The sequence below is a fragment of the Dryobates pubescens genome, chromosome 1 (genome assembly GCF_014839835.1).
Source record: "Dryobates pubescens isolate bDryPub1 chromosome 1, bDryPub1.pri, whole genome shotgun sequence".
NCBI lineage: Eukaryota > Metazoa > Chordata > Aves > Piciformes > Picidae > Dryobates > Dryobates pubescens.
Genome location: NC_071612.1, coordinates 13,198,334 through 13,219,493, shown reverse-complemented (window position 1 = coordinate 13,219,493; position 21,160 = coordinate 13,198,334). Strand labels below are relative to the sequence as shown.

The window sequence follows — 21,160 nt, the reverse complement described above, 5'->3', positions numbered from 1 at the left end:
TTATCAAACGCAGAAGAGCAGCACAATGGGAAGATGATGACTATCCCTTAACGCTAAAACTTGGAGCTGGAGCTTTTGCCACCAGTTGTCATTCTCCCTTTTCCACAAGTGCTCTGTGTGAGAGCACTCATCAGCCTTAACAGAAGATAAAGTTATTACATAAAAAATACGAGTTAGAGCTAAGGATTAATTGAAACAACCATCGTGGGATTTGAGTTCCTGACTCCCGGGAGGTGCTCTCCATGGTTTGAGTGTAAGTTTCAGTGAGATTAGTGTTGGTGAGATTGCACTCAGCAGACCACTGCGTGGTCACTCCAACTTTTTCTTCTTTTCTGTGCAGTTGTTTCAAAGCTTGGTAGGATTACCATGAGAAGGGCTAGAGGAGATGACTGTGCTGGTCCATTGTCTTTGCTAATGCTCTTCAGAGCAGCGTCCTCTCCTCAAGATCACATCATCTAGTCCAATGTCCCCACTCCTTCCTTTCCCTTTTTCTCCTTTGAAAATAACCTGGGAAGAGAAGCAGAACAATTTGAGTGCAAAAATAAAGTCACTTAAAAGAAGCTTCTGAGGAGAGAGGTCTCAACAGTAAGAAAGCAAATGCACTCAGACTTGACTGTTTTTTCTATTCTCTGATGCTCTCCCTTCCTCACTTTGGCAGGATCTTTGTGAAGAACCAGCAGTTCAGGACAGGGCTGGGCCAGCTGCACCAGCTGCCACAAAGAGATTCTCATAAGAGAATCTTGGGCACTTCCTACACATCAGCTCTGCACTGTTTTCTTTGTCCTTCATGGCAACCACATCAAATCCTCTGTATGCTGAAAAATATTGTCTATCAGAGGAGCCTTCTGGTGCTGAGACACCTTGCAGCCACCTTAGTTATGGGAACCAGAAACACTCATCTTTTACTGAACAAGTTGAGGCTGTTGCAGACTCATCTACACACAGTGGTGGGGGTTTGGGCATGGATTTACACAGATCATTACAAGTTCAGATTTTGCCTCAGTAGGAGAAATTGAGCAAACGCAAAGCTCAACTAGAAGGACTGGAGTGATGGCATACAGAATGTTTAAGGAACCCTTCCCAGGTATCAGTGTTGCTCCCCTGTGCTCCTGCAGTAGGCTCAGAAGTCTGGGCTGTTTAATACAGCCAGTGGTTTTGACTTAAATTATTTGAAGCCTGCAGCAATAATGTCTAAGAGTCTCCTGTTATCACTGAGCTGGAAAGATTCATAGGTCAGAAATTCAGATTGTGTAGTTAGAAAAATCATTTGGAAGCTTGCTGAAAACACACTTTTAATTGAGGAGTAGGAATGGAGGAGGTAGGAGAAACTATGTTGACTATACTGAACTATTTTTGGGGACATGACAGGTTTTGGGTGTACTTTAGAACTAATTTACAAAGAGCTAATTCATTAGAAAGGGAGAAGGATTCTGGTCTCCATTCATGCTCTCCCCAGGTTTCCCCTAAAGTCACCAGTGTTTAGTTGCTTTTGGCTTTTCGTTTGCTTCTAGCCTTCCTCCTGGTCTCTCTGTGGCAGAGGCCTTCCCTGCTTTCCTAGAGTTTTCTCTTTCCCTCACCCCTGTAATAAATGTCACAATGGCTCAAGTCAGCAGCCCAGGCTCCACATGCTGGCTGGAAAAGATCCTAAACTCAACTGTTCCGTAAGGTGCCATCAGGCAGCTCTGGTCCAGGGACTAGCAATTGGTTATGGCTGGCAAGCCACACTGAGAGCTGCTGCTGAGGTAGGTAAAAGGGGCAGGGGGCCAACTGGTATTGTTTGGGGTCTCTAAAACTCATTTGGTGTTCTGCCAGGTAGGAGTGACACACACTAATGAACTGCTTTATCAGCTGAGACAGAACTTAAGATTGCCCAAAGTGTTAAAACTTAGCAAAAAAGGGGAAGAATGTGACAAATGCATTGCTCATCTGTTCTGTACTTCCACACTCTGTCTGATGTTCATTTACAGCTAACAGAAGGTCACCTGTCTGCTACTATTGCTGAGGGAAAGCTTCAGAAAATTATCTGTGGTAATTACAGCCTTAGGATTGATTTTAGAACTCTATACTGCATGTGTGTTGAAGCCTGCTTCCACCATCAACATAACATAGTGATGTGTGAGCTTTCTGGACCACCTGGTGTTTGTCAAACAGGCCCTGAAGCACCCAGGCTTCAGATCTGAAACAGAAACGACCTTCAAAGGTAGGTAGAAGCTGAAGAAAAATGCTGAGCTTTGGAGAAACTCTTCAGAGAGCTGCTTTCGATTGCACTAAACCAGCGTGTGCAATTGGCATAGCTCGATCATCATTTACCTCCTTGGCAAGATCAGCAGCAGGAGTGCTGAGAAGCACAAAACCATGCAAGACACAATCACAGAATGTGTCTGGCTGGAAGAGACCTCACTCCAGCCTCCCTTCAGATAGTTGTAGAGAGCCTGCTCTTCCCTACACAGTGACTTCCCTTAAAACAGACTGAGAGGCAGCTTGGTACAGGCCTTGTGGCCATGTCCTACCTGTCTGTGGCTGGAGGTGGGGTTTTTTGCATAAAGCTAATTTGAAGAAAATGCACAATGACTCTAATCCTTGAAGTGATTCCTCTGGCAGGGATCACAGTAGTAAAACACTGAAATGGGACCCAAAAGACCAATAGTGCTACACCACCCAAGTGTCATCAGCTCCTAATGTAAAAAATCCAAAGGCCAGCACACACACAGTTACTTACACTCTTGAGGCCTAGGCCTCGTAAAGTTATGTGTGTCTGTCTCCAACCATGGCCACCGTTTCTTCCCCAGACAGCTGGTCCATGAGCACCATTTTTCCTGACAAAGACTTGGAGGGCACCAGAATGCAGCCCAGGGACCTTATGCCTAAAGGACAGGCACAAGTCACCAGCCTGAGCCATGTGTCCCACAGGCAGGATGAGATGCGCTGTTTTGCCTTCTTTGCCTTTGGGGTCAGAGATGGTAAGATACTGTCCCCCTGCAAAAGAAAAAGCAGAGAGCTGGGGTTTTTAAAAGATCTATTATATTGCAGGAGCAAATGCATGAAGGCATTGAAACATCCAAAACCACAGAACAGCTCCACAGGGTCCAGTGAGCCTTAAATAAGGCACAGAGCTGCTGTGTCTGCCATGCCATGAATTCCTTCATTGGTGACTGCATGACCCATAGTGACACAAAAGCTACTGTCTGCATTTCTGCACCTTGCAAGCTGCAGGTTTTGCTGTTGTGTTTGCAAACACTGAAAGATAGACAGTCTTTTTTGTTCAACAGTGCAAACAGAAAGCTAGAAACAGCAATGATTTCCATGTGGCTCTTAAAGCCATACACTCCCTGGAGCAGTCAGCGAACATAATGAATTCAACCCCTGTTATCATCTCTGACCACGTATGAAGTAAAGGTGGTTTTCTGAAGGCACCTTAAGATCATGAAGTCCAACCATTATGTAACTCTACCAAGTCTGGCGCTAAACCACGGCCCTTAGACATTAAGCCTGAGAGAAAGAGAGCAAGAAAACAAGCAAAGAAAGGCAGCATATGCTTCCCTGCTTCCACAGACCCAGGGAGTGCACATGGGCACTCACAACTACAATACATGAGACTTCCTATCTTGGAGAAAACACACACTCCTGTTTTTGGTTTGTACCTTTCATGATGACTTCTGCAGGGTGGATTGGAACTTTAAAACTTGAAATTATCAAAGGGAGGAGAGTTCACACATTACAAAGAAAAATGCTAAGACAATTCTTCTCTTGCTCTGAGTTGAAGGTTTTTGGGGCTTTTACGAGATCAGGCTTTTAAACCTTTTCTTAACTGAAAAATTCCAGTTCAGTGAACTTAGGGTAAAGGTAGTATTTAGGCCCCTTAGTTGAAAGGGATCATGTAGAAATACAGGGAAGGTGTAATATTCTTAACATACTAAGTCTCTACTTGAAAAGTGTATTTCTGTTCTATAATTACTTAAATTGTCACCCTTCTCCTACTCAACCACAGCTTGCTGTTTGAAAGCCACAATGCCTTTCCTCTGAAGTTATCACTCAACAGGAAAGCCAATCTCATCTCCAGGTCACTCTTTCTACAGAGTTTCTAAGTTCTTTAGTCTCAGATTTACCAAGGCATGGTATTACAATGCTGTCTGGGGCCCCAGACCTGCATTTAGGCATGAAGTGAGAACCTCTTCTCCAACAATCTGTAAACGTTTTGCCTAGGCTTGGTTTGCTGTTTCCTTTTAATTTTTTTTAATGCATTTTTTCTGCAGCCAGGAGCCTGACTGCTACAATAACCATAGCAGAGTTCAGCTAACTGCACCTGTTTGTTGTGGATACAATTCTATCAATACACCGACCTGACTCATTAACTGCATCTGTTTCAGATAGTTACAGTGACTGAGCCCAATCAATAGGAAACAGCCTGAGGTAAGCACACCAGCCTGTCTGTAGGCAAGCCCCTGCAGGAACAGGTCCCCTCACACCAGCATTTTCTGTATGCACAATTAGCTTATAAGGCTTCAGTACAGCACCTTTCCCACTGCAGATTCTGATAAACCAACAAACAGCAAACTGAAAGGTGAAGGCAAACACTCAGGAACAAGCTGTGAAAATAAATGCTTGCAACAAGGTATTCCAGACAGGAGGGAGTGGGTGGGTGCCTTCAAGGGACTAGTTTTAACAGGTTGTGTCAACAGCAGCAGAACATACATACACAGGAAACAAAAAGCTTAGGTTGTCCCTGACTGGGAAACACCACAAGAGAAAAGTTTTAAAAACTAAAAGCCAGATATAAAACATAAACATGGAACTTCAGTAACTGCAACCCTTGAGTACAGAGAGGGAACATGCTTTGAGTGACTCTCAGAAACAGTGCTGTTAAATCTCTTGGTCCAAAAAGAAGTTTGAGTTGTGTAATCTTTTTTTAAAGCAGGAGACAGCTGCCTGTTTTCTTATCTACAGGAGGAAGAGGCTCTGCTCTCTAAGCCATTCATGAAGCTTTTAAAGTGTCTTAAGGAGCATATGAAATACTAGAGCTTGCCTGTGGGTGGGGAAGGGGCCTGCCCAGTAAGCAAAGACAGCACTCCCACTTAGCCAGCTATAGAGCCTTAAAAAGGTGCCAGGTCACCTGCTGTGGTGGCAAATGACTGTCTCATCACTGGCAGTCTAAAGACAGACCTCTGGGATGAGTTGTGTGTAAGGAAAATGGCTCTCAGTGCCCTCAACCTCCCTCTGCTTAACCCAGGACATTTAACTGCCTGAGAGCAGGTTCCTTCCCAGGTCTGCCATCCCCTCACATAATGTGAGCATTGTGCACTTCAAAGGCTGCTCTCCTGGGAATGAAGTAATCCCATCATTAGAGGCAGCCAGAGATGTGTGTCTAATCCCTGGGTCTGGGGGCAGTGTAGGCAGGCAAGGACAGCCAGCCTCTCAGTGCCACACAGCAAAATCGGCAGCCGACAACATACAACTAACTTCCAGCAGTGCAGATGTGCTGGGACTATGCCAGCAGAGGTGTGTGGTGGGAGGAGTTGCTGCTTTGGCTGACCACCAGCACTGATGCCACTGCAAATGGCTAATACACACTCCCCTGTAATAAGCAAGGCAAGGTCCTTTTTTCCATCCCAAACACAACCATTTTCAGAAGTCTCTCTATCACACAATGGTTGGGGGTGGAAGGGACCTTAAAGTTCCAACCTCCCTGCCAAGGACAGGGACACCTTCCACTAGACCAGACTGCTCAAAGCCCCATACAACCTGGCCTTGAAAACTTCCACAGAAAGGGTATCCACAACTTCTCTGAGTGACCTGCACCAGTTCTTCTTCACCCTCACAGTGAGGAACTTTACATCTAACCCAAATCTATCCTCTTTCATTTTAAAGCTGTTACCCCTGTCCTATTCCTAACATGCCTTTGTAAGAAGTCCCTCTCTGGCTTTCCTGTAGGCCCCCTGTTATGTACTGGAGCACCTAACTTGTCTTCCAGTTACTTAGGAGGTTCCTGTAACTTGGAGTGGAATTCAGTAAGATGAAGAGGTTAATGCAGAACTTTGTATCTGGCAGCAGAACAAAGTCTAGTTCAAGCTCTTTTGACAATTTTGCTCATAATATGGAAATAAGTCTGTTTGTGTGGTGGTTTGAAAAATAACCTTTGCTTTATCATAAATGAATTGTTCCCTAGTGCCCATTTTTGTTTCTTTTAAAACAGATAATCTCTTCCTGAATACAGTCACTGCTCCTTCAGAGGCATTTCTATTCTAAAGATCCCAGCTACGATAAAAGTGCAAATTCTCAATTGCTCTTTCACCTTGGGAATCCTCAGGTCTTGTTATACACACAGAAGAGGTGTGGGTGTGAAATACATCCCAGAAGTGAAGGGTACAGGAGCTGTATAAATTCCTCATAATGTAAGGACTGTCATCAGCCTTAAGCCTGGGTGGTTCTTCAACTACAGGATACAATCATAAACAGTTATCTCTTACCTGATGCATCTCTCACTGGAACCCAGTGCAAGTCATCATCTTTGTCCTTCATCCATCCACACAGTCCACTATCAAAACTGCAGCTGTGCACCAGCACTCCTGGGCAGAAGAGAGGAGCAGAAGGTCAAAAAAAAAGGCAAAGCAAAGTTTTTTGGATTGTTTTGGAACTACAGCAGCTTCCCTTGTGGTTGATACTAGCAAGTACACACAAAAATGAAATGCAGCAAAAGCACCAAAACAATAACCCTGCAAAGGGTGGCAATGTCACTGTTCACACTGTGTGTCATTCTTGTGCTAAAGCTGTTAGGAAATAAACCTGTGAAGGTTCACTTGGGGGGGAGGGGGTTTGGTTTGGGGGTTTTTATATATATAAAGCATAAACAAATGTAAAACTACAGAAAGCCCTAAGCAATCTCCCAAACTCCTGCACTCCAGCCCCTGACGAGGAGATGTGATCTTTACCTGGGTCATCGTTTGCTTCAAATTCGTCGGCAGTAATCCCTCTTTCAATTTCAAGTATTTCAAACAGATTGTTGCTCACTCCGGGCTGCCGAGGAACTGTGGGAAAAGCAGTTGGTCAGAAATGAATGAGATGAAAGTAGTTAGTGACCTACTTCCTTATCTTCCATAAAAAACAGCAGAGCAGCTCTGGGCATTGTGCTTTTGCTTGGAGAATTCAATACCTTTATTTGACGAGACGAGTCATAAAGTGTAAAGCCTCTGTGATTTGTGATTTATGTTGTAACATTTATCTGAACGCTGTAAAAGGTGGTTCCAAACCTGCTAAAGGCTCTCAAATGAAAGGTCCTTTTTAACCAGAGGGGGAAAAAATAATAGTAAAAGAAGAAAGCTTTAACCTTGAAGCACACTATTCCCCTCCCAAGGCACTCTTAAAGGCAGAGGCTTATCAATAAAATCAAGCCATATTAAAGCCCTGCTCAAACTTTCTGATCCACTTACCTTCTGCAGATGTTTACAGGCACCCAACCTTGGAGACACAGCTGAAGGGACATTCATCTACCTGCAAAGGATTAGAGCCCCCTAAACAGCACTCAGGAGTGTACCAAGAGTGAGGGAGGAGGAGCTCCAGAGGAAACTGGAATTCAGCTGTAATTACATTTTTTGCTGTCTCTCAACTGTCAGGAGAAGGAACACCCTCAGTGATTAATGCACCCAGAGGTTATGGCACATTCACAGCAGCCAGGACAAGCTGAAATTCAAGGGCTCTTTGTGAGAAGGACAGCTGCCAAAGTCAGATGGCTACAAAGACTTCTGCTTACTTCTGAAGACCCCACGGCAGCCTGTGCAAGTCTCCAGAAATTCCACAGTCTTTTCAAGTCTGACAGGCAGCTGTCAACTAGAGACAAACAGATTGCGCTGGATAGAGCTCTCTTGGAAATTCCTCTTTTACAGGTAAGAACAACAGTGAAGTGTTTCAGACACGTCCTTAGACGTTGTAGACATCTCTGACACCTATGGTATTTGTAAGGGCCTTATCTATAATAACCTTGACACATCTTCCACTTCCAGTGCTAACCTGAGTATCTTAATGTCTCTATAGGCTTCTGAGGCAAGTGGGAACAAGAACTGAGCTGATTTACAGTTCGAAGCTGAGATAAAGGACTGTTGTTTTCAGGAAATCACATCAAGTGTAAGAAGGAACTTCTTTTGCACTAGGACAAGATGCAAGAGATCCTCTAAAGCCAGAAGATGACAGAGTAAGATGGAAAAATAAGAAGTAGCTTCCTGCTTTCTGACTTTAGGACAAAGTAATCAGCCTGATACAAAGTCAACCAAATGCTAACATATTTTAAAAGCAATACTACAGGCTACAGACCTTGGATGGAAATCTTGTACGGTAAAAATAAGGAGGTTGAAGTATGTAGGGAACATTAACTTCTTACAGTCACTTTTGGAATCAGACTCTTTTTTTTCTTTCTTTTGTTTAAATCCTGTATAGATTTTGGTTTCTGCTTCTTTGCAGTCTAGGATATTAATGCTCAAACAGCCTCAAGGGCTTCAGGCTGGCTTGGGTAGTAAAGGATATGTTGTTTGTAATAATATTCTTGCTGTTTTGTTTAATCTGGGGTGTTTGGGGTTTGGGTTTTTTTTGTGTGTGATTAAAATGTTGCTATTTAATGTGAAAGCAACCTTACAAATGTGCACAGCCCACAGCACCTAGGCCACTCATCACCCTGCAGTACATTTATGCACAAACACTGTGTTCAGTTATATACAGAAAAAGTCTCTCTACCTCAGGCAGCAAAAAATTCAAAATGGGAATGCTCTGAACCCATCCTTCACCCAAAATCCTGCCCAGCAGTATGCTGTTGTCTGTGGTAAGAGCTCTAAGAGGCAAGTGAGACAGCTGCAGCAGCACATCATTCAGCTGCATTACACCTGCACAGGGTGTTCACAGGGCTGTGAGCTGTTCTGACCTGTAACAGCACACAGGTAGCACTGCTCTAACTGTATTGCAGCTGTGGACAACCATGGGCAGTGGCTTGTGGAGTGACTGATGTGTACTCGGAGCAGCACCGCTGTAGTACAGCAGCTGTGGGCACCATTTAAAGTCAGCTGCAGTGGGTGTGCTCAGGGATGACCAGCTCTGGTAATTCCCTTTCTTGGGCTCACTGTGGCCAGCCACCTGAGGCAGCCAATTTTGCAGGAGCACTTCTGTACAAAGCCTGCTCAACTAACAGCATTCTCTAAGTTACTTGCTGGCACTTCTGGCAAGACAGTGCTGACTGCAGTTCCACCTCAGAGGGGTGTTTCATACATCCATGCTGCAGGTTCCTGTTCCCTATGGAATGCAGCTTGATTATTATTATGAGACACATCTATGCTGCTCCCCCTGGGCCCTCACCTGGCCTCTCCTCTTCTCAGAAGGTGCTATGGAAAAGAGAGTTTGTTTCCCACACTTAGAAGAGCAAGTCAGCCATTTGCTTCACAACTGCTGAGTGCAGCTCACATAGGTACTGTAGCTGCTGGTCTGCAATGGAGACACAACCTTTCCTGGAAGCACCTTTACACCTGCCACATCCACCAGGCACACAGATGGAAAGAGGCCAGCCCACGGGAGCAGATGGAAAAGTGAACTGCTGTCTCCCTGAGCTGCAGGAGGACTCCAGCCTACGAGGAACCTCCCAGTGCCATCATCCCCCCTTGTGACAGGATGCCTGCATCCTTTTCGCATCTAGGTTAACGTGGTAACACTCTGTACCTCCGCATCTTCCCCTGCACCTCAAGGGCTTCTTGGGGACCAAAGGCCCCAGACTCGGGGGTAGCAGTTAGAGGGCTCTAAATGAGCTACCACAGCAGAGAGCAGGGAGGAAGCCCAGTGTCATGCTCTGAGATTTGTAGGATACTCAGGGGGTCACAGTTTCAAGGTATGTGCCTGCCCTATGGATCCTCATCTCATAGCTCTTGTTTATGGAGAATACTGCAGGAAAAACCAGGAATTTCTTTTCCAATGAACTGCCATTTTATACACAGAATTGGAGTCACAACCATGCACACAAATAAGCATTCTCCAAAGTAAAGCTAATTCACTTGCCTGTAATTAAAGCTCTATAAAAACGTAATTCTCTGAAGTCCTCACCAAACCCTGTTGTTATGAACCCCTAGAAGAACGTGTTGCAGAGCTTTCAGCCAGTCACTTCAGGCCTAAGGAGAGGAATGTGCACTCGACCCCAGACAAGAGTCAGGGTAGGGGGTGCAGGCCTCTGAACACGATCCCTGTGTGCACTTCTTTTCCCTGCAGTCCCTAACACGTCAAGTGGCGGTCGTGGGAGAAACTATTTGGCACAGTTATTTTCTGCAAGCTTTCCAAGCCCTCTCTGTGTACTTTATACAACGTATCAGCCTGCTTTTCACTTCACTTCAATGGTTTGATAAAGCTTGTTAAATATAAACTTGGCTTCTTTTTCTTGGAGAATTTTCTAAGCCCTGAGTGAGCCAATACATCAACACTAGCATATTCTCAAAGTTCACGAGCTGAGTCCTTCAGAGATGCATGAATGTGAGGGGGAACATTCAACAAGTGCATAAGGCTGATTGCTTTTCAGCTTTTTCATCCCTTGGGAAAACAGTAGGACTTTCAACTTGCCAATTGCTAGGCTTGGGAGTATAAGAGATGCCATGCACTCCTGTCAGGTTATTTGTAATTACAGAATCATCACTGGTTTGGTACCGCAAGCCCAAACCAAAACAGAGTGCAGCTTCAGATTATTAGCAACTGTTACTGCTATTAACAACGCAGGCCTCTGCCTCACAACAAACTCTGCATTCTTGGGCCATTCCACTCTACACAACAATCATGACCAAGTTTCCCAGTTATTAAAAGCAACAACAACAAAAGGACAAAGATTTTTTGACTGAGTAGTTACGACTGGAAGTTAAATACTGCTTCCAAAAAAAAAAGCCCAAACCCACAAATGATGAGAGCTCATGCAGAACTAACAGAAAATGGCTACATGCAAGAGCAGTCCAGAGGTCAGTCTGACTTGGCAAACAAGACTAAGTACGTCCTCTTTTACTCCAGGCAAGACTTTGATGTATGTTAAGAAGGGGCAACAGCAAGATGCACTGCACCCTTTTATCTGGAACCTGTAGTGTCCAGGATATGTTGCCTCAAACTCTGCAGCCAGAACGATTTCAAGAAGAGCTTTGCTGGCCTGTCCCACCCTCTGCAGTACTGCTTGTGTAAGAGGGGAGAGCCGCTGCTGGCATGCAACCCATTCCAAGGCCTGGTCCTGCATTTCTCAAGCAGTTACAATCCTGATTAACTGTGACCTAAACCAAACATTCCATATGTTTCCAGAGATTTTCTGAACAGTAACCTGCCTGCCTGTCTGTGAGCAGCTGTTCAGGAGGTGCAGAGTGACAACTGAGTTTCAGGGGAAGGCAGCTAAAGTCAACAGTGTTCAGCAACTGGCACATCAGATCTGGGGATCCAGGATCTTAGGATTTAGCTCCAGAGTACAAACAGGAAGAAAGTTCCTGCTTTAAATACTTCAGTATTAAGACAAATCCATTTTAATAGGTGCCTGACAGTGAAGTCAAATGAAATGCTGTTGTAAACTTAGGCTGCTCAATGAAAAACCACATTCTTCTACGCTGCTTTTTTTCAACACCTTCAAGGATCACCGAACTGCATTTATTGCACTTCGCACTCAGTGAAAAGGGGACTAGAGTCAAGTTGTAATCCCATTTTTCTTCTTTTTTATAGCTGCTATGAGGAAAAAAATATCTAATTCAGCTCCACTAACAGCAGAAAAGGAAAACTGCTGAACTGTCTTCTAATACAGATAAAGGGTTTTGTCCTCACTCTCCTGCTAACATGCTTTGTCTTTAGGTTTGTTTTTCATGCTCATCACCCAGCTCCTGATGGTAGCAGAAACTCTTAGTCTTACTTCATGAGTTCATTCTCTTTGCTAGAGAGTAACCAGAAAAGATGCCCCTGCACTTCACTGTAATTTGTGTCAGTCCTGAAATAGTTAAATATTAAGCCATTGCTGCATTCCTCCCTCATTGCCATCCCCCCCATCCATATCAGAAGATTATCCTCGGTGCCAGATTCCACTGTCTGCATCTGACTAAGTGGTTCAAAGGCCAAGTGTAGGAATTCCTTTTTAAAAAATGGTGATTTTTCTGTTCCCTGCAAAAGCAGCTCCCAAAGTCACTGCAGGCATTTTTAGGAAAGGGGTAAAAAAACTACAACAACCCAAAATCTCTCAAAAACTGCAAAGGCACTTAAGTAGCCATATCAACATTATTATCATTCTGCCCCTGTACACTGCACTGGTTAGGCCGCACCTCGAGTACTGTGTCCAGTTCTGGGCCCCTCAGTTTAGGAAGGATGTTGACTTGCTGGAATGAGTCCAGAGAAGAGCAACAAAGTTGGTGAGGGGTTTGGAACACAAGCCCTACGAGGAGAGGCTGAGGGAGCTGGGGTTGCTTAGCCTGGAGAAGAGGAGACTCAGGGGTGACCTTATTACTCTCTACAACTACCTGAAGGGAGGTTGTAGACAGATGGATGTTGGTCTCTTCTCCCAGGCAAGCAGTACCAAAACAAGAGGACACAGTCTCAGACTGCACCAGGGGAGGTTCAGGCTGGATGTTAGGAAAAAGTTCTATACAGAAATAGTGATTGCCCATTGGAATGGGCTGCCTGGGGAGGTGGTGGAGTCGCCATCACTGGAGGTTTTCAGGAGGAGACTTGATGGGGTGTTTGGTGCCGTGGGTTAGTTGTTTGGGTGGTGTTGGATTGGTTGATGGGTTGGACGCGGTGATCTTGAAGGTCTCTTCCAACCTGGTTTATTCTATGTATTCTATATTCTATGTATCATCTGTTCTCTTTGTCACCACTGAACCCACCCATTTCACAGGACCTCAGCTGATTTCAAGCAGGGTAGCACTTTCAGGAGTGCTCTGAAGTGAAAGGTGAGGACAAACAGCAGGTCATGTAACAATGAAGAGAGAAAATAAGGAGCAACAAGTCACCAAGGGTAAGCTCAGGAGAAAGTTAAAGAATTAAAAACTACAGTTGATGTTTACAGAAAACAAGTGCCCTTGCCCAGGCACATTTCCTCTTTTGCTGGGGACCCAATCCTAGCCCACCAGTATGTCTGCAGGATGTGGGCTAGGGCACTAGGGCACCTGTCAGTGTACAGCAGACCAACCACCCCTTTGCCATGGACTGCCCCACAGGAGTACCACCCCTTCCAATGCCTGAGCAAAGCATGGTTACTGTCACCTTGCTTTCTCAAAGGCTGGCTAAAGGCTTCAGAGCCCAAGGGCAGCAAAAAGGAAGATAACCCAGCTTTAACACTGCTTTAAATACTGAGGTCTTCAGCACATTGCCAGTGGTTACTGGCTACAGTGCTCTGTGTGTGAGGTTTTGCCCAGTAACAGCTGCTGGTGCTTGACCTGTTGTCCCTGCTGTATTGTGCACTGAAGCCTTTGAAGCTGTGTATGTGTATCACAAACCCCAAAGGTGGGCAGCTGGCCTAAACAGCAGATAAACACTTAGCAGAGATCAGCTTTTCCTGTGTTTGTTGAATATTCTACAACATGTAATCTTACAGTCAGGAAACAAACACTTCCCTACTTTCCAGACCTCTGTACCTGAAGCATAGGTATTGAAAGCATTAGCTTCAAAATTGAGCCTCTAGGGACAACAAAGGAAACCAATTGTAAATAGTACAGATGATTGCTGTGACTTCAAGAAAACAGCTGAAAACTGCTCCTCTGCTACAGAATTCCAGAGAGCAGTCACAGGACAATACAGCCTGGGAATTGCAGTACCAGAGCCTAGAATCATTTCCAAATAACACTCTATTTTTACCTATTGGTTCCAATGATATTAAGTCTGGGGAGTCTTCACTGCATTTCTTGTTACAATTATAGATAAAAATGCCTTTATATTTTAACTTTATTTCTTTAGATTTCTAACAACACAGACTGCAAAACAACCTCACAAAAGCACACTCCACCAAGTACTAGCAGGATTTATAGAACCATAGAATTGTTAGGGTTGCAAGGGACCTCAAGGATCACCTAGTTCCAACCCCCCTGCCACGGGCAGGGACACTTCACACTAGATCAGGTTGCCCAGAGCCACATCCAGCCTGGCCTTAAAACCCCAAATTCTAGGTTAGCTTTTATCTTCATTTTAAATCTATCAAACTGACTGCAACAGATTAAATGTCACCAGGCAAAGCAAGCCATTTTCCACAATAAACAAAATATTTCACTGCATAATGACCTAAGAGACCCCAAGAAGTCACCGCACAGATGCCAAAGCAACTGGGAAAAAGCCTCCCACAATGCTTATACACCTGCTCTGAGACAGCAAACCTTTCCTCCTACTACACTGCTTCAGCAGCTTTACTGCAGGTCACTCTGAAGAAGAAGGGCTGATGCAGCACACCCTTCCCTCTCTCTAAAATTAGCAGCAGAACTGAAGATGAAATTAGGTGCTGAGTATTTCTTGGCAGAGAACGTGTAACTCTGCATGTGCCAGTAACGTCTTCTGTGGCATGCACTAAAGCTGGCACGGAAGTGGTGCTGTAGCTTTCAAAGCAGCTCTTAAAATGACGTGTGCTCATGCCATGGGAAGCTTTACTAGCTTCAGCTTTTCACATATCCATTTTTCAGGGGCAGTCCATAAAGTCAGCCTCTACATTATTTTTACACAACTTTGCAATTGCTCTGTCATAAACATCCAAACCTCTCTGAATTCATACAGTAAAGTGCCATAACAGAGTCTTTCGGTAATCAGACATGGTCCCATTTTTTCCATTCTTCAAGCTACAGAAAGAGGCTAAGAGCAAATCTCACCTCTCTGAAATCTGAATTCACTAACTATGAGTTACATTTATTTTCAATAAAACTACTTCTCCACAGCTTTCATCTCCAAGTGTAATTAAGTTAAGTAATTGTATAGTACACTATACTCACCAATCATTTCAGACAGAAAAAAAGATGATGGTTTTTGACTGAATTGGCCCAGAACTTCCTCCACACATTTTTGTTAAGTAATAAAAACAATTATTTGTGTGCCTTTACCACCTGAACTCTTTCAGTTTCATGTCTTGGCTCTCACTGATAAAGCATTCCAAGAAAACCTACCAGTACACTGCATGCATTCACCTCACTGCATCAACAGTCCTGATAAATGAAAGAAGATGTAAAATTACTTACTGAAGACATCTCCTCGGGGTTTCTGAGGATCTATCTGTATCCTGTTGTCATCTGTAACTCCTGGGGAAAATGTCGTTTCAACGGGAACGTGAAATGGCTCTTCAGTGGTTAGAGGATGCCTTTGTGGTGGTAGTGTAGGTCTTAACATTGTAGGTTGTGGTGGTGGTGGTGGAGGTGGAGGCCTCGTCACTGGCTTTGTTACTGGTCTTGTTGCCACTGGCACGTATCTAGTGGTTGGCTTTGGTGCCAGTCGAGTTGTTGGCCCGGGTGTAGGACGAGCTGTTGGCCCGGGTGTAGGACGAGCTGTTGGCCCGGGTGTAGGACGAGCTGTTGGCCCGGGTGTAGGACGAGCTGCTGGCCTGGTCACTGGCCTCTCTGTAACAATAGCAGGTACATAGGGTGGTCTGAGGGGTTGCCTTGTGTCTCCAACATCAGGAATCCTATTGGTTACACCATTGCCTCCCTTTGGGAGCATGCTGCTGCCCTTGAATTTATGATATGGAACAGGTGGTTCAATCATGACATTAGGAATAACTGCAAAGAGAATCAAAATGGGACCAAAATGGACATGAGTCTCTCTCTCCAGTAACTTAACAATATACTTCATTATGACATGGAGAACCTCAAATTATTTCTCTTCTTCTAAATAGTTCCACTAATAGAAACATACTTTAGCATCAGCACTTCCGAATTATCACATCCCTTTCATTGCTACTTCTCATTACAGCAGTTTAGAGGTGATTTAGAATGACTGAAGGCAAAGAGACTTCCATTCCCATCTGCTCCCAAGCATCAGCTCTCTGTCAGAGGTGGTAATACTTACCTAACCCCACTTCTAGTAAAATAGCATGGACAGGAAGATGTGTGTTAAGGAGCTCTCTGGACTGGACAAGTCTGCACTCAGGAGCAGAGGAGAGTTTAGTAAGACTGCAGTGCTACAGCCATTTTGGTCATGGATTGGCAGACAGATTCCTTTGGCTTAAGAAAGTTCTCTTTCAGTGCCCACCCCCCCACCCCACCAGTCTTTCTAAACTTTTCTCCTTGTCACTAAGCATTAATAATTTTTAAGAGATTGAACCAAAGCCAATGGCCTTCATTTAGATCTTTATCTTTGCTAGATGCCAAGAAGCTCCAGAACAAGAAGGTGAACTGGGCACCACCTACACCAGAGTAACAGAGCCTACAATACATCTCCCCCAGCACGTCACAAAGGACAGACAACAAATTTCAGCTTGGTTTCACAAGGGGAATTTCTGCAGACATGAAATGCAAGAATACCTGGTTTGGCATTTCTAACTTTCTGTTTGCTCACAAGCCTTTTGTATCTCATGGGGGATCTTAACAGCCTCGGCAAGAACTCCAGTCAAGTATTTTGAGTACAAGTGTTTCACAAGAGCGAGGAGCTGCTGTTTGTTAAACACCAGACTGTTTGATGATGGCAGGTAAAAAGGTGGTGCCACCTGTTTACCACTCTTCTTTTGAATACTCTGCTGTTTGTTCATTAAAGGATATTAAAATTTAAAATGCACCTTGGGACTGTGTCCCAGGAACTTGTGTGAAGTGTGTCCATGTATAATTGCAAGCACTCAGGTTCTGAGAGATCCAGATCACATTACCATGATAGCTACAGCCAAAGGAAACAAGTCTGCAGTGGAACTGAGTGAGTCACATAAGACCAGAACCCCTGCATGAGCACAGGGTCCTCCAGAAGATTCAGCAGATGTCATAGGGGTGTCCTAAGGGCCTATTCTGTACCAAAGGGGATGGCTGCTGCTTCCAAGAGAGAGGTGAGGAAGAGGATTCTCCATCAGGGAATTCTTCCAAAGGAGTCCTCCCTCTGCTGTTCACATCTGGGGAGCAGTGGGGAAGTAGGTGTGCACTGCTGAGATGGGCCAGAGGCAGAGTATGCAACAACCTAGTATGAGTAACATCTACTGTCTGACCAGACCCACCCTGCTCCTTCAGTTGTTGTCATCCTGAAGCAATCTCTAGAACGAAGCCGTGAACAGGGAGAGGTGAATTTCTTTCCAATTATGAAAATGTCTGAGGGAGAGGTATTTTTATCAAGGCATGCTAGGACTCAGGAAGCTCTGACTACATTCCCTGGCCTTTTATTAAGTATTAAAAATAGTTCAGAGAAACTGAGCCTGACAGTGCTGTACCTCCAAGTGTGCGCATTCACAGGGGACACGTTTGCTGTCAGGGTTCCACTGCGTACCTGTGCAGCTTGTTCCATTGTCTCTGTACCCTTCCTTACACTTGCATTTGTAGGATCCTGCTGTGTTGTAACACCGTGCTAAGGGACCGCACTGGTGGTGCCCAAGGGAACACTCGTCCACATCTGCAACAGAAAGCTACAGTGAAGAACCCTTTACCTCAAAGAGGCTTTCTGCTTACCCCTGCAAACCACAAACAGTGGTGTGGTGGTTAGGAAAATGTTGTTAATTTTGAGAAAATCAGTAAGACTGAATTGCCAGTGGAAAAAGGAAGGCAGATAGTCACAAATCAATGGGATGTTGCAAACATCAGGGTAAAAGGGACTAACATGCAAGCCTGGTACTGCTCAACTTGTGCCTCGGCATCAGCTTCAGTGCTACACTGTGGGCAGGCTGCTGTGGAGTTCACGAAGATCGCTATTTTCATAACCACCTCTTAAGGGTGACAGGATGAAGGAATGAAAACTGAGTGTAGGAAAAGGCATGTTCTTAATCACACAGGTATTCAATTTTGCTCATAAAATGCTTCCTCTGTTACACATCTGTACAGATGTTGCTGCATCACGTACAAATTGCTTCAAACATCTTACATGGCATTTCCATGGTGGTGGTTAGTGATGCAAGCAAAAATCTCCAAAGTCCAGTGCTCTGTGGGAGATTTCCTTCCAAAATACATACTTAAACATAAAGCAATGCCTCATTATCTCCTTTTTTCAGTAAAAGAATGATAACCAGTTGAGGCCCTGGGAAACTAAGACAATGGGGCCTGGGAACATTGTTGTTGGAGGGCATACACCAGCTGCATTCCAGCCTCATGTCCAGACAGAGACAGGTTATTTCCCAACCCCTGCCTTCTCCCCCACCTGTCTTCAGAGAAGGAAAGTTGGTCAGCCTGGGTGGGAAGGAGCTGGGGTGTGCTCACCTCTAGGCACATTTTCTTATCTTGCATCTTGGGGCACACTACAGAGCACAGCTGCATTACAGCTCAGACACAGCTCATAGGCTGCTCCAAACCTACAACTGCCTGTCCACAGCAAAACCTGTGGGACAAAGGCTTTGGAAAGAATTCCTGAGGTCAGCAGCTCTGCTTTCCAAATAGGTTCTACAGGAGAACCAATTACAAGAATGAGGGCCAAATGCCTGCTTTCTCTTTCACAGTCTATTTCTATAATCCACTCTTTCATAAAATACAAATGCAGTGTAACCTAAGCCAACCTGCTTCAACATTTCAGCAATGAGCAAACATCCCTCTTTAAACCACTGATTTCCCTTTAGAACATGCAGCTTTATTACCTCCACACAAGAAGTTGTTCTTACCGTGGCATTGGTATTTGCCTCCGATGTACATTAGATCAAAGCCTTTATGACATCTGCAAATGTAGCTTCCAAAAGTATTGACACAGTGCCTGAATCGTGGACAGATGACCCTCCCAGTAGCACATTCATCGATATCTGTGGAGAGAAAGGGACTGCATTATTCCCAAGGGCAGCTCGAACATAATCTGTGCTATCTAAACTAAACTGCCTTCACACAATGGAGAACTAAAGAAGACTATTTTTATCAGGTCCTTATGGCTACAAGCTGGTCACTCAGCAGTAACACCTGAGCACTTCTTCTGGCTGTGTCATCTCAGTTCAGCTCTTGGTCACTCAGCAGTTCTGATGCTGACTACCAAGCCAGGCAGACCCAGGAAGCATCTAATATACACCCACCTTTCACTGCTTTCGCTGTCTGGGAAACTCTCAGATGAGGTCAGGCTGACAGAGAAAAGCTGCCTGGGCTACCATTCACTTTGTAGCCCTTGGACACCAAGCTGGAGCCTGCTGAGTGCTTGAACCCTAATTCCTCACTGAGGCAGAGGCCTGCCATGCACAGTGGCCTCTGACGCACACCACTCCTGACACTTGTTGGTTATCTACAGGGCACAGTTCAAGCCTTTGCTCTATCAGGCTCTTGATCTATGGGGAAAGCAAGATTTTGCTCTCCCTGCAATTTGCTTCCCAAAAGAGCACTTCAGCTGCAGGTGTCAAGAGTGCAAAACAAAGCCAAGTGATTGATGCCATGCTGCTTGTGAAAGAGGCCTGACCAAGGCAAAGAGAAGCCTGAGTCTCTTGAAAGCACAGCAAAAATGTTACCATAGACCCGCTGATTAGTTAGGGCAGCCACCTAAAGAGGGGAGAGGGAGCTTCCAATTCTCCAGGCTGTGTTTCCCACAGCCAAAAGTAGTGACCTAAAGCCATGAATTACTAGCTGGCTGGGCTCTCCCAATAGCTCCTGCTGGCACCGTCCCGCTCTGCATGAATTACTGGAGGAGAGCATGGATTCAGCCCCTCCTGGCCCATCAGACTGCTCCAAAATAACAGCTCTCCTTTACTCTCTGATGGGAGCATTTCTACAGTGCCACAGTAAAGGCTTGAATGCAAAAGAAAACAAGGCAAGTACTGGGAACCTCTCCACATGCCCGAATCTCCCTATAAATCTGCCTCTTGGTTTGAATCTATTGAAGTTTTAGGCTTTGAGTGCATCATTAACAGTTTATAAACTCCACCATGTTCCTAACTGTTATTTAGCTTACAAGCCACAATTTTCTGCCCTTTATTAGAGTATTATTTCAAGGTTGCAGATTTCAGACTCGATTAGTATGAGTAAGTTGGAGTTCTTTGTTATTTTTATCTTTAAATCACAACTTCAAAAAGCGATTTAGGAAGAAAAAGATTCCCTACTGAACACACCTCATGTTCTTCAAAACCTCAGGCAGCTTGCCCTGCTCCTCCCTCTGCACATATTTCATGGTTTTGCAAATTCCCATCAGTAATAAGTATGTGAGGTGATGAGAGCACTGCAGTGGTACCTATCCATTTTCTAGGCAGACACACTAACGACACAGGATTGAGCTGCTAATGAATACACTGCTGAACACTGACAAAGAAGTAATGGGAAAATGGAGCAGTCTGCTGCTTGCATTCAGTATGAGAGGTGGGTGGGTGATTGTCACCAGTGGGAAAACCACTTTTCAATCGTTAGCTAGAAGTAGCACTGCCAATATGCTGGAGGGATGGGATGTCATCAAGAAGGACCTGGACAAGCTGGAGAGGTGGGCCCAGGTGAATACACTGAGGTTTAACAAGAGGAAGTGAAGGGTTGGAACAATCCTCATTAACAACACAGGCCAGGGGATGAGATGATGGAAAGCGGCCCTGTGGAAAAGGACTCGGGAGTGCTGATGGACAAGAAGCTGGACATGAGCAGACAGTGTGAGCTTGCAGGCCAGACAGCAAATCACATCCTGGACTGCATCAAAAGCAGCATTGCCTGCAGATCTAGAGAGGCGATTCTGCCACTCTGCTCTGGTGAGACCTCCCCTGAATTACTGTGTCCAGCTATGGAGCCCTCAATACAGGAAGAACATGGACCTGAGGGAGTGGGTCCAGAGGAGGGCAATGAAGTGATCAGGGTGCTGGAACACCTCTCCTACAAGGACAGGTTGAGAGAGCTGGGGTTGTTCAGCCTGGAGAAAAAAAGCTCTGGGGAGACCTAATAGCAACCTTCCAGTACCTGAAGGAGGCCTGCGAAAGGCTGGAGAGGGACTGTTTACAAAGGCCTGAAGTGATAGGGTAAGAGACAATGGTTTGAAATTAAAGAGTAGATTTAGGTTGGACATTAGAAACAAGTTCTTTACCATGGGGATGGTGGAACACTGAAACAAGTTGCCCAGGGAGGTAGTTGAGGTCCCATCCCTGGAGATACTCACGGTCAGGCTCAAGAAGGCTCTG

General features: G+C 44.9%; 1 protein-coding gene across 2 annotated transcripts in view; it reads right to left on the bottom strand.

Moving 5' to 3' along the window:
• Nucleotides 1–211: 211 nt before the first annotated feature.
• NPNT (nephronectin) overlaps nucleotides 212–21,160 on the bottom strand; it is a 52,588-nt gene continuing 31,639 nt past the window's right edge. For both annotated transcript variants that reach the window (XM_054161602.1, XM_054161594.1), the window contains 8 exons: nucleotides 18,704–18,838; nucleotides 17,389–17,511; nucleotides 15,499–15,704; nucleotides 15,171–15,363; nucleotides 6,927–7,022; nucleotides 6,465–6,563; nucleotides 2,720–2,976; nucleotides 212–507 (listed from right to left, as the gene is read on the bottom strand). In XM_054161602.1, coding sequence (XP_054017577.1) covers nucleotides 412–507; nucleotides 2,720–2,976; nucleotides 6,465–6,563; nucleotides 6,927–7,022; nucleotides 15,171–15,363; nucleotides 15,499–15,704; nucleotides 17,389–17,511; nucleotides 18,704–18,838 — 1,205 coding nt within the window. In that variant the 3' untranslated portion in view covers nucleotides 212–411. The remainder of the gene's footprint in view (nucleotides 508–2,719; nucleotides 2,977–6,464; nucleotides 6,564–6,926; nucleotides 7,023–15,170; nucleotides 15,364–15,498; nucleotides 15,705–17,388; nucleotides 17,512–18,703; nucleotides 18,839–21,160) is intronic.